This window comes from Choloepus didactylus, chromosome 16 (genome assembly GCF_015220235.1).
Source record: "Choloepus didactylus isolate mChoDid1 chromosome 16, mChoDid1.pri, whole genome shotgun sequence".
NCBI lineage: Eukaryota > Metazoa > Chordata > Mammalia > Pilosa > Megalonychidae > Choloepus > Choloepus didactylus.
The window spans coordinates 69902750-69916331 of NC_051322.1; the positions used below are offsets into that span (position 1 = coordinate 69902750).

Consider the following 13582-nt stretch of genomic DNA (forward strand, 5'->3'; position numbering starts at 1 on the left):
GGAATCTGTATTTCTCACATAAGTCTGACAAATACGCTACATTTAAACAACATATCCTCCTGAACGTAAGCATGGCATCCCTGTAATGCTTCCTAACTTTGCACATATTTCAGCTAGTGATCACTCCATATCATGTTTGTCTCTTTTAGAAAGAGCTCTTTGTGGGCAATGACTCTGCTTTATTCCTCCTTCACCTCCACCCTCCACCCCACCCCTGTACCAGGTGAAGGTTTTGCAGTCCTTGCCCTACAGGACAGCTCAGCAGATTTCTGCACCACTGACAACTTCTTGATACAGTCTTGGCTTCCCCGACACCTCACTCTCTGTGCAATGCTAATATTATAAGCAGGAAGCTTCATAACAAAGGGGATTAGATTAGGTGTTTACAAACACTGTTGGAAGAGCTGGAGGAGCAGGCTGGTGACTTGGCACCCCAGAAATGACCTCTGATCCAGGGATCAGGAAGCTGGACTCAAGGAGGGCCATTGCTTCTGGCGTCACTGCTTCTGCTGACCTTGCAACAAATAATTGCCTCTTTATATCCAGGAAGCTGGAAATGGATCCTGGATCACTGCTGCAGAAAACCTCATGTCTCCATGCTCTTGCCTCAGCACAAAGACAGTCAGAAACAGCAGACAGATGTCCTCTGTCCCACTTCTAATTTCCAAGTGTCACCTCAGTGTATCTAACTGGTAGGTCCTATTTCATGAACAGAATCCTAGCAGCAAAAGAGTTGGCATCTGCAATACAGGAAGGTATCCCTGAAGGATGTTGGAAAGAGGGTAGCTGAATCAGGGTACAGTGTACCCCACACCCTCCCAGGCTTCCTCCTTCCTTCCTCCCTCCTTCCTCTCCTCCTGCCTGAGCTATCGTGTTCTACTCAGAAGATACTTAAAAGTTGCAGCTCTCCAAGACAGTACAAGGCCCTCTTTGCTTCTTTATCTGTATTAGGTGATCTCATTCATTACCATGACTTCAATTACCATGTATGCTTAGGACTCGATGTATTTTTCAGCCCTGAGATCTTTCCTCTGAAATCCAATGAGACTATCCCATTGATTACTCATTATTTCCCATGAATGTCTGTTTCCAAGGCATCTTGCCTCAAACTGGCCTTGTGAGCTTCCCTTCCCTGCTCCCCAACCACAAAATCTGGTCCTCTTTCATGGTTCTCTCTCTCTGGGAATGGAACCATCATCCGTCCACCTATCCACCTGCATGAGCCCGAAGAAGGGAAAGCAGCCTCGATATCTTATTTTCCCTTACCACCCCCTACATCCATCTGTATCTGAACCCTATTGATTCTACTCCCTAAATATTTCCCATATCCATCCATTTCCAGTGCATCTACCCTCTGCAATACCATCCTGCCATCTGAACTACAGTAATAGTCCCAACTGCTCTTCTCACGTCCCCTCTTACTCCCTCTAACCCAACGGCCACCCTGTAGCCAAGAGATCTTTTGAAAATCTCATCATTTTACTCCATAGTTCAAACACTTTGTTGGTTTCCTGTTTTCTTATGATAAAAACCCAAATCCTTAATACGACTTAAAAAATCAAGATAACCTGGCTGTTCCAGCCTCGTCGTCTACTGCTCACTGCCAGCTTTAGTCACTGTAGCACATGGGACTGTTTTTTTTGATTAGTTAGAATGTGCCATGCTTATGCCGTTCCCTTAGCCTGGCATACCCAGTCATCCTTCAGAACACAGCCTTGTCACTTCCTTAAGGATCTCTTTCCAACCCCAGGCCTACTTACTCAGACGTCTTGGCCCTAATGCTTACCATAATTTAGATAAAATAATTGCAATGTTAGTTATTTCATGTTTGTCTCTCCTGCTTGAGTGCAAGCTTTTAAGGGCAGGGTCATGTCAATTGTGACACATCACCAGCCCCTCTGCACGGTGCTAGGCACAGAGGAGTGAGTTAGCATTTCACATTAATAAGGTTATCACTGCCCGAAGCAGGCACTGCTTTCAGCTCATTGTGTGGGTTAACTCATCTATCCTCACAACATTATCCTCATTTATCCTTTGACCTGTGATGCAGGTCAGGTGTTATTATTATCCCCATTGTACAGCTGTAGAACAGGCACAGGGAGGTGAAGTAAGTTGCAAAGATCACAAAGTGGGAAAGAGGATTTGGACCCAGCAGTTCAGCTCCAAATCCTGCACTCTTGCTCGATACTCTTTACTACCTCAGTGTCTATTGAAACATGCCCATTTCAATGTTTATGGAATTGAATTACTCAGGGAATTGATCATAAACAAATTCAAAATTATAGAGCACATCTATAGTAGTGTGTAATATGTTTAACATATGGAAATAGTTATACTTTGTTAGTATCTGTATTGGAAACTTTTTGTGGATCCTTGCCAAGCCCATAACAGATAGTCTGTCCAAAGGTGAACACTACTGGTGATGCAAATATGTCAAAGTAACATTCGAGGACTTCGTACCGCCGAGACAAATGAAAAATAGGTTCCTACAGATGTAGGCTTAGAAGTATATATATTTTTGCTAATACCTTAAGATAACTTTATGTAGTACATGAATTAATCTGAACAAAGCAAACAGAACAAACCTGAGGTCTCAGTTGTCATAGTTCCTAGCTTAAATGCTAACAGATAAGTCAATTGCATTTTAAACTCGTCTTAATCACTTAGCATTGTCACTTTTTTGTGGCTTTGGGAAGAGCAGAAATGCAAATGAGGGAAAATTGGGTAACTTTCCCCCCCCAGTTTGACTCTAGCACTGGCTTGAGAAGCTCTCACCTGTAGTTTCATCTCCATATTTGACAACCAAATTAACCCTTGCCAACTTTTGCAAGGTTGTTGGGGTAGCCTATAATGATGTTTGCATAGTTATTTGAACTGCTAGAAGAAAGGTGTTAATAAATCTCAAAGAATAAGCCACTTAAACAGTGCACCATTTGATGAGGGGTAGGTAGACAATTCTCAGAGGGCTCTGAGTCATTACTAATGCAATGCCCTGAAATAGTCATGAGGGATTATTCCCAAGATGTTTCATGTATTGTTAGAATATCAGATTTGTGTATACTTTAAGACTATGCCTAAATGATGTGGAAGCAATAACGAGAAGAGGAAAACAGTGGATTCCAAGGGGGTGTGTGTGTGTGTGACTTGAATGGACAGAGGTTTCTTAATGATACAGACTAGGAATCGGGGTACAGCCAGTTACACTTGGTGGATGGGAACTCACAGTCCCACAGGGGAGCGACTGGGAATGTCCTCAGCATGCTATACCTGCTAGTTAGCTGTGTGCACGTTGGGGATTCCCAAAGGCTTTCTGGGAAGAGAGATTCCATCCAGCTGTGGAGGGGGTAGGGGTCAGTTCAGCCAAGGCTCCCATTCCCTTGGCTAACTTGCCAACCTACCAGAGGTTCTGAGACAGGCAAGGAATTGGAGTCAGTTCACAACTAAACAAGTGTGCGACATCATCCCGTCGAGTTTGTCACCTTCAACCTCCCCACCCCCTGCCTTTTTTTTTTTTTTTTTTAACCTTAAGTCCCCTTTTGATAAACACACACTACTTCTGGCACCTTCCTTTAATGATAATTGAAATTTCAAAATACATTTTGTGAATACAAAGAAATCAAAGGGAAGCTTAATTTAGAAGATGTTTCTCAAACTACTTAAGCCATCCCAACCTCCCAGAATCTTCTTCCTGGCTGAAGATAACGATCGTGCTAAGGGGCCGTCTCCTGTGAGTGCTAGGTCAGCTATTCCCGAGAGCTGTTCCTGGGGCGTCCCTCATAACCTGCATTGCACGCGAAGCAGTGTCTAGAGCACTGCTCCATTCGTCTCATTTATTTTCTAGACAACCGAGCTGTTCCTTTATTGCAGTAGCCTTAATATGTCCTTTGCTTTGTGGAGCTTCCTAGGAATTTAAATCCAGGTTGCACTATAAAGGTTTATTTATTTTTCATTTGTTTCACTTGACGTTCCTGTTCCCGACCACCCCGGCAATCGGTTCAAGATGTGTCAGCAACTTTGCAGCTGGCATTTTCCTCCTTTGGTTCAGTTTACTACAGGCGACCGTGGGTGATGCAGACGGAATTCGTTTCTGGCACGTGAACGTGACGCCTGCTTCTGGTTTGGATCTATCATTCATTGCAACCGAGGAGGAGCAGCGCTGTAGTTTTGACTTTTATTTCTCACTTGACGTGTGGCCCTAGTCAGATTTCCCCAACGAGGTGCTGGGAGCGTTTCCCTCGTGTGATTTCGCTATTTCTGATGGGAATTCAGAGAGTTGGAGAGGCTGGTTGGTAATACGGCAGAGAATCGAGGTCTACCGTGCAGGGATGGATGGATTTAGAAGGCAAACTGATAAACCCTGGCCAGTTTTCCACAGGGTAGAATTCCTATTTCTAATCAGCCTCCAAAAGCGCTTGCTTTTCTTTTTTGGTGCTGACGAGAGCTCCCCCGGAGGCCCAACAAGGGTCAGCGCGCTCCACCCATTCGCCTCCAACAGACCTTGCTCCTTCTCGCCCGCGGACCATCCTGCGCGGGGCTTGCTGGGAACTGTAGTACACGGGCGCCTCCTGACTCCTCCTTCCTTCCACCAGGCATTCCCACTTGGAAGATGGTGATGCGCGGCCATAGCAGGGTCCTTGTTTCGTAATGGGAGTTAACGCGACAGAGCATTGCTCCTCCTGTCTGGCAGCGCGCCCCGTGTCCCTCCCACAAAGTTTAGCACCGCTCATGGCCACGCCCGTTCCCTTGACAGCTGGCGCGGGGCTGGGACGGCAGCGAGGCCCAGAGCGCGCAGGCGCACCAAGACCTGGCCGCGCTGGGCAGGCCTGGGGGCGGGGCGAGCGTCGAGCGGCCGGCAGCGGGGGCGCGCACGTCGGCACGCCGACCGTCACGTGGGGCGCTGGGATTGCAGTGCGCGCGGCCGCGGCGGCTGGTGTGGGGTTGAGTCAGTTGCGATCCCGGAGCTGCTGACCCGTCCGGCGGCCGGCCCAGCAGCGCCAGGGCGGCAGGCAGAGGCAAACCCGAAGCCGGAGCCGGCCCAGCGTAGAGCGCGTCCGAGCCGGTGCCGTCCCCGCCCCCGCCGGCAAACCGCCGTCGCCGCCGCGGGCGCGCCCCCGCTCTGCGCTGTCTCCGATGGCGTCCGCCTCCGGGACCATGGCGAAGCACGAGCAGATCCTGGTCCTCGACCCGCCTACCGACCTCAAATTCAAAGGTGGGTAGCGCGCGGTGGAGTGGGGGGCCGTCTCCCCGTGGGGGCTTGGCGCGGGGTTCTGGGGGCGGCGGGCGCGCGGGGTGTTGGCCTGACGGATGCGGCGTCCCCTCCCCCACGCGCGGGCCTCCAGCTCGGGCGCGCTCGCCGCCTCTGGCTCGGCGTTCTTCTCCCCGCCCTGGCTGCTCGGTGCGCGCGCCGGCCAGGGGCGGGCGGACGGGCCGGGCCTCCTCTTGCTGCTGCTCCGGTTCCCGGCCCTGCTCTTGCTCCGGCGCCGCCGCCATCTTGAGGCCCGCTGGGCACCTTGGGGTGCTCCTCCCGCCCAGCCCTGAGTGCTCCCCTTGGCCCAACCTGGGTGCTCCTCCCGGCCGGGCCGCTTCGGGATATGCTTTTCCTGGCCCGACCTGGGGTACCCCTTCCCCCTGGGATATGCTTCTCTGCCCGACCCGGGTGCTCCCTTCTGCCCCGTTTACTCCTTGGGGTTTGGGGTGCACCTTTCGCCCTGGGGCGTCTCCCCCTCCCCCAGGGCCGTCCGAGCCTCGGGCGGGCAGCGACCTGAGAGCCGCGCTCTCCGGCCCGGGGTTGAAAGGGCGTCTGAGGCGGCGCCAGCTGCAGCCGTGGCTTTGCGTCCTCCTGGAGGGAGGCTCGGGATCGATGCCGCAGCTATCCGGGCCGGGCGAGCATGGTCCCTCTGTCTCCTGCTGCCGTTTGCAACCTGGGGGGAACTGGGCAGAGCCGGCCCTCGGCCCGGAGAGGGTGTTGCTTCTTGTCTCTACTGAGTTAGTAACTCGGCTGTTCAGTGTAAGGAGCATTGGGCTCTTCTGGTGATCCCTTACCTGGTTATGTTGGAGAAGTGCGGGGGAAAGGCTGTGCGTCACCTTGAGGGTTGACAGTGGGACCTTAACGGTAATAGGGCTTTCTGTTCTGATGTGACATTTCAACTTAACCATCCGTGTAGGGCAGACCTCGTGTGTGTCTGCTCTTAGCCCTTTAGCTTAGCTCTTCTGCGGAATCTTCAGCGTTTGTGACTTTTGCCTTTGGGTTTGCGGTTTCCCAACAGACCGTGAAGAGGCTGATAAGGGCTCAGTCAGCTCTGAAACTTCGTTTATCTGTCTGTGATAAATTTGCTAGTCTAATTTAGTCGTCCTTGAGGAATCCAGGGGCTGTTTGGCCCGTTTGCATTTCAATATGTAGATGGAGGGTAGTTTAGAGAAGAGAGTTAAAGTGAACAGTTGTGGAATTTTTTTTTTTTTTTTTTTTATCTTTAAGGAATACTGAAAGATTGTGAAGATCTGAAATAGGAAGCAGGTTTCTTTTTATCTTTAGTGTAAAGTGAACCCCCTTTTGGAAGTCATTATCAAGTATTTCAATGTCAGTAGCTATGATGAGAACAATTTTTGTAAGATGTTTAGCAGTTCCAGCGGTAAAAGAAAAAGTTGTTGTATAAGGTCGTATCCAAAAGAAAAAAAAATAATTTTCCACAGGAAAATTTTAAATAGTTTTAGGAAGTTCTTTTATATTTCATTCTGGAATTATGAGAGTATTGCATACCTCCTCTACTTTGCAAATTTCTTTGAATGGCATTGTAAGTGAGCTGCTTGTTAGGTAAGGATTTGGTTTTAAGACAACTCTAAGAAGTATTTTGAGGTGCAGTGAGTGCATGATTTTCTATAGTTTTACCTGGAAAAAAAAATGCCTCTGAGGAATCTAGAAATTATCTAACTCATATATCCATGTTCATAAGCTGAAGGAATTCTAATGTAAACTATTAATTATGTTCTTTCTGGAGTTGAAGTATGTTGTTTTCATCTTTTGACAGCCTGAATTTGCAGAGGAAGGTTCCTCTATTGGATAACCAGTGTGTTCAGGACTCAGTAGCTTTTAAAACCAGTTTTAGGCCAGGAAATGTTCACAGTGTGAAGGTTTCTTCCTACAGAGGTACTGTTGCCATAGTAGAATACTAATAATGGTGGAGAAATAGGTTAAAAAACAAGAACTCAAAACCCTATGAGGTGACTACATTTGATTAATGACATTCAACAATGAGTAATTCATTCAACAGTTATCAGTTTAGATTTAGGGAGTCAGTGCTAAGCAAGGTAGAGAAGATTCCTAGAGTTAGTTCATAGTTTAAAGGGGAAAGTATACAATTAAAAAACAGTAGAATGTGTTAGGTTTTGTTTTTGCCCCTGAAGAACTTCCAAGACTAGTCAGGAAGACAGACAAGGCAGAAAGATGCTCCAGCAGAGGCACAAACATCTATGAGGAAAGAAGGCCCCTTTTCCTCTACTTCTTCCCATTTTTTTAGGAAGCCTTAAAGGAATAGGCTAGCTATTGGGGGTGGGGGGTAAGGGGTGGGAGAGAGAGGGCAAAGGGAATGGTTGAGTAAACTCTAATATAAGAGAATGCTTGGCACTCTCTTTTTTTCCTCCTTTTTTCTTTTTATTAGACAAGTTGTAGGTTTACAGGAAAATCATGCAGAAAATAGAGTTCTCATATACCCCTCTTCATGCACACAGTTTTCCTGATTATGAATTCTTTGCATTATCATGGCACCTTTGTTAAATTGATGAAATACATTATAATTATATAATATTTGTAATAAGGCTTCACTGTGTTGTACAGTCTTCTGTTTTAGTTTCTTTAAATTTTTATTATAGTGACATATGTACCCTAAAATTTCTCTTTTTAACCACATTCAAATATTTTATTCATTGGTGCTAATTACATTCACCTTGTGTTACCATCATTACCATTCATTATCAAAATGGTTCACACCAAACAGAAACTGTACGAATTAAGCCTTAACTCTACATTCCCTACTCCCACCCTGGTCCCTGGTAACTTACATTCTAGTTTCTGACTCTGAAATTGCTGCTTCTAATTATCTCTTATCAGTGAGCTCATATAGTATTTAAGTCCTTTTATGTCTGGCTTATTTCATGCAACACGATGTCTTAAAGTTTCATCCATGTTGTGTGCATCTGAACTTCATTCCTTTCTGTGGCTGAATAACATTCCATTGTAGGAATATACCACATTTTATTTATTCATTCATCAGTTGATGGACACTTGTGTTGCTTCTATCTTCTGGCAATTGTGAATAATGCTTCTGTGAACATCTGTTTTAGTCCCTGCTTTCTGTTCTTTTGGGTATGTACCTAGAAGAGGGATTGCCAGGTCATATGATAATTCTATACTTAGCTTTCTGAGGAACTGCCAACCTGTTTACCACAATGACTGCACCATTTTACATTCCCACCGTCAATGAATGAGAGTTCCTATTTTTCCACATCCTCTCCAACACTTGGCTATTTTTTTTTTTTAAATGGTAGCCATTCCAGTGGGTGTGAAATGGTATCTTATAGTGGTTTTCATTTGTATATACCTAATAGCCAGTGATTAACATCTTTTCATGTTGTTGTCTGTTGGTATAACTTCTTTAGAGAAATGTCCATTCAAGTCTTTTGCCCATTTTTAAAATGGGTTCTTTGTCTTTTTGTTGAGTTGTAGGATTTCTTTATATATTCTGGATCTTAAGCCTTTATCAGGTATATGTTTCTCCCATTCTGTGGTTTTGTTTTTACCATCATGATGAAGTGCTTTGCACCAAGTTTTTAATTTTGATGAAGTCTTATTTATCTATTTTTTCTTTTGTTGATTGGTTTTTGGTGTAAAGGCTAGGAAACCATTGCCCAACACAAGGCCCTGATGATGCTTCTCTCTGTTTTCTTCTAGGAGTTTTAGAGTTTTTGTTCTTAAGTCTTTGATTCATTTTGAGTTAGGTTTGTATATGCCATGGTGTAGGAGTCCACTTTTATTCTTTTGCATATGGATATCTGGTTTTCCCAGTGCCATTGTTGAAGAGGCTGTTCTTATCCCATTGAATGGACATGGTACCCTTGTCAAAAATCAAATGGCCGTAGATGTGAGGATTTATTTCTGAACTCTCAGTTTAATTCCATTGGTTTGTATATATTGTCGTTGTGCCAGTACCATGGTGTCTTGAATACTGTAGCTTGGTTATAAGTTTTAAAATTGGGGAGTATGAGTTCTCCAACTTCATTCTTCTTTTTCAGGGTGTTGTTGGCTATTTGGGACCTCTTAACTTTCCATATAAATTTGATGATTGGCTTTTCCATTTCTGCAAAGAAGGCTGTTGGAATTCTGACTGGGATTGCATTGAGTCTGTAAGTTGTAGATTCAGTATTTAGTCTTGTCCTTTCATTTATTTAGGTCTTGGATTTCTTTTGGCAATGTTTTGCAGTTTTCTGTTTATAAGTTCTGTATATCCTTTGTTAAATTTATTTAGTTGCTGTTGTAAATGTAATTGCTTCCTTGATTTCCTCTTTGGCTTGTTCATTACTAGTGTATAGAAATACTACTGATTTTTGTGTGTTGATCTCATACCCTCCCACTTTGCTGAATTCCTTTATTAGCTCTAGTAGCTGTGTTGTGGATTATTCAGGATTTACTGTATATAGGATCATGTCATCTGCAAATAGAGAAATTTTATTTCTTCCTTTCCAATTTGGATCCCTTTTATTTCTTTTTCTTGCCTAATTGTTGGGCTAGAACTTCCAGGACAATGTTGAATAGCAGTGGTGACAGTGGGCATCCTTGTCTTGTTCCTGATCTTGGAGGGAATGCTTTTGGTCTTTCACCATTGAGTTTGATGTTAACTGTGTGTTTTTTTTTTTTTTTTTTCCCTTTATCATATTGAGGAAGTTTCCTTTTAACTTCTGATTTTCTAAGTAGTCTTATCAGGAAGGGGTACTGGATTTTGTCAAATGCCTTTTCTCCATCAATTGAGATGATCATGTGTTTTCTTTTTTTCTCCCTTGTTCTATTTAATATGCTGTATTACATTAATTGATTTTCTTGTATTGAATCATCCTTGCATACCTGGGATAAATTCCACTTGATCATCGTTATAATTCTTTCAGTGTGCTGTTGAATTTGGTTTGCTAGTATTTTGTTGAAGGTTTTTGCATCTGTATTTATAGGGGACGTTGGTCTGTAATTTTCACTCCCTTGTAGTATCTTTGTTTGTTTTGGTATTAGGGTGATGTTGGCCTCATAGAATGAGTTAGGAAGTGTTTCCTCCACAATTTTTTTGGAAAAGTTTGAGTAGGACTGGTATTAATACTTCTTGGAATGTTTGATAAAACTTAGCAGTGAAGCCATCTGGTCCTGGACTCTTCTTTGTTGGGAGGTTTTTGATTACTGATTCAATCTGTTTACTTGTTATTGGTCTGTTGAGATCTTCTGTATCTTCTTGAGTCAGTTTGCGTGGTTTATGTGCTTCTAGGAATTTGTTTATTTCATTTAGTTTGTCTAATTTGTTGGCATGTACTTGTTTATAGTATCTTATAATTCTTCATATTTCTGTGATGTCAGTAGTAGTGTCCCCTTCATTCTTTTATCTGTGGCTCTGACTTTTGTTATTTCCTTCTTTCTGCTTGCTTTGGGTTTAGATTGCTCTTTTTCTAGTTCCTTCTGTTGTGAGGTTAGGTCTCTCATTTGGGATTTTTCTAATGTAAGTATTTTGTGCTGTAAATTTCCCTCTCAGCACTGCCTTTGCTACATTGTGTAAGTTTCGCCTGAAGATATTCCTAATTTCCCTTGTGATTTCTTCTTTGATCCATGCTTAAGAGTGGTTGTTTAATTTCTACATTTTCATGAATTTTATAGCTTTCTCTCTGTTACTGATTTCTAACTTCATTCCGTTGAGGTCAGAGAATATACATTGTGTGATTTCAATATTTTAAATTGAGATTTGTTTTTTTGACTTAATATGTGGTCCTATGTGCACTAGAGAAGAATGTATGCAGCTGCTCTTAAGTGAGGGCTTCTATGTGTGTCTGATAGGGCTAGTTGGTTTAAAGTAGCATTCAAGTTCATGTCTTTTATATCCTTATTGATATCTGTCTAGATGTTCTATCCAGGTGGTGTATTGAAGCCTTCTACTATTAATATAGGATCATCTGTTTCTCCTTTCAGATCTGTCACTATTTGCTTTACATATTTTGGGGCTCTGCATTTATAATTGTTATGTCTTCTGGAATTGACCCCTTTATCAGTATGTAGTGACCTACTTTGTCCCTCCCAACAGTTTTTGACATAAAGTCTATTTTATCTATTAGCTTCCCCAGCTCTCTTTTTGTTACTCTTTGCATGGAATATTTTTTTCCAACCTTGTACTTTCAGTCTACTTGGGTATATATATTTAAGGTGTCTCTTGTAAACAGACAGCCTGTAGTTGGTTCATGCTTTTTTGTCCCTTCTGTTTTTTTGACTGGACGTTTAATCCATTTACATTTAAAGTAAGTACTGATAATGCAGGACTTTCTTCTGCAATTTTGCTGTTAGGTCTTTGTAAGACCTATACCTTTTTTTGTCCCTCAGTTCTTCTGTTAATACCTACTTTAATGTCTATTTGATTTTTTGTAGTTTATGCCATTTTGAGTCTGTCGGAAATAAAGCGGTACCTGTAAGGGAATAAACGCTCTCTTGGTTCTGGAGGAGAAAAGAATTTATTTACGGTCTTGCAAGATGGGGTGTCCAGCCAAACACATGCAAGGCTGGCGCGCCAGAGGAAGAGAATGGCGATCTTTAAATCTCCTACTCCTAATTCGCAAGTCCCTCCCCTGTTTCCTCATTGACTGGGTACTACAGAGGTTACAGCCTATTTGAGAACACTAACTAATTCATCTTTTGAGATTTTAGTTTGTACAGCCAATCCCAGAGAGCCAACTAGCTCATTATTGAGATTTTGAACTGATTAGCCAATCCCAGAGAGCCAGCTAGCTCATTATTGAGATTTTGAACTGATTAGCCAATCCCCCCCCAAATTTTTATTTTTTTTGCTGTGAGTTCCCGCCTCTGATACTACCTCATATCTCTTTACATCAGGCAGATTCTCTCTTCTCTTTGTCTGGGGCTTGTTTAAACTGGTTTTGCCTCCATTTCCCTTATTCCATGCTGTCTCTATGTGAAAATGAAACTTATTCCTTTCTTACAGAGTCCCTTCTCATTTATTTCTGCATTACTTTTCTTATGTTTTCTTTGTGATTACCATTGGGCTTTAATTTGACATCCTAATCTATAACAATCATGTTTGATTTGATACCTACTTAACTTTAATAGTATACATATATGTGGTTTCCATACCCCTCCTTCCCTCCACCTTTTTGGTGTACTTTTCCAAATTATATCTTTATACATTGTTTGTCCAAAACCTTAGATTCATCATTATTTTTGTGCATTTGGATTTTAGAACATGTAAGATGTAAAAAGTGGAGTTAAATATCAAAAAAATACTATATGGTGGTACTGACATTTAAAATTGCCCATATTTCCCTTTATTGGAGGCCGTTATTTCTTAAGCCAGTTGGATTCACTGTTTTGTGTCCTTTTCAGTCTGGGGAACTCCCTTTAGCAATGTTTGTAGGACAGGTCTCCTGGTGACAAATACCCTCAGCTTTTGTTTATCTGGGAATGTGCTAATCTCCCCCTCATTTTTGAAAGAGTTTCATTGGTTACAAAATCCTTGGTTGACAATTGTTTTCTTTCAGCATTTAAAAATATTTAGTCCCCAGTGCCTTCTTGCCTCCATGGTTTCTGATGAGAAATAGCATTTAATCTTATTGGTACTTTCTTGTCCATAATATGTTGCTTTTCTCTTGCAGCTTTCAGAACTCCCTGTCGTTGCATCTGACAGTGCTATTGTGTCTGGGCATGGTTGTGTTGGAGTTTATCCTGTTTGGGGTTCTTTTTACTTCTTGAATGTGCATATTCATGTGTTTTGTTAAACTTAGGAAGTTTTCTGCTGTTATTTCTTTGAATATTCTTTCTGTCCCTTTCTCTTTTTTCTCCTTTTGGGATTACTTATTGCATGTATCTGGATGCTTCATGTTGCTCCAAAGGTCTCTTAGGCTGTGTTCACTTTTTCATTCTTTTTTCTTTCCACTCCTCTGCCTGAATCATTTCAGTTGTTTTGTCCTCAGGTTCATGGATTCTTTCTTCTGCCAGCTCCAGTCTGGTTTTGCAACCCTGTATGGAATTTTTCATTTCAGTTTTTGTGGTCTTCAACTTCACCTTTTTCTGTTTGCTGTCTTTAAAAATTTTCATATATTTATTGAGATTCTCATGCTGTTCATTCATTATTTTCCTGACATTCTTTAGTTCTTTCCCTGGAGTTTTCCTTTAAATCCTTCAGCATATTTGGTTGGGTTTGTCCAAAGACTGGTCTCCTTCATTGATGGTTTCTGTATTTTTACCTTTTTCCTCTGCATGAGACATCATTTCCTGTTTCTTTTGTCTTGTAATCTTTTGTTCCATACTCTACATTTTATACTTTATTATCTGTGGTAT

At 42.7% G+C, this 13582-nt stretch overlaps 1 protein-coding gene across 2 annotated transcripts in view; it reads left to right on the top strand.

The window, feature by feature from the left end:
* Positions 1-4900: 4900 nt before the first annotated feature.
* The window catches only part of VAPA (VAMP associated protein A), a 63688-nt gene continuing 55006 nt past the window's right edge, over positions 4901-13582 (top strand). Inside the window, exon 1 of one of the 2 annotated variants that reach the window (XM_037805515.1) lies at positions 4901-5209. In XM_037805515.1, the coding sequence (XP_037661443.1) occupies positions 5131-5209 (79 nt within the window). In that variant the 5' untranslated portion in view covers positions 4901-5130. The remainder of the gene's footprint in view (positions 5210-13582) is intronic. The other variant, XM_037805514.1, reaches the window with a different exon arrangement.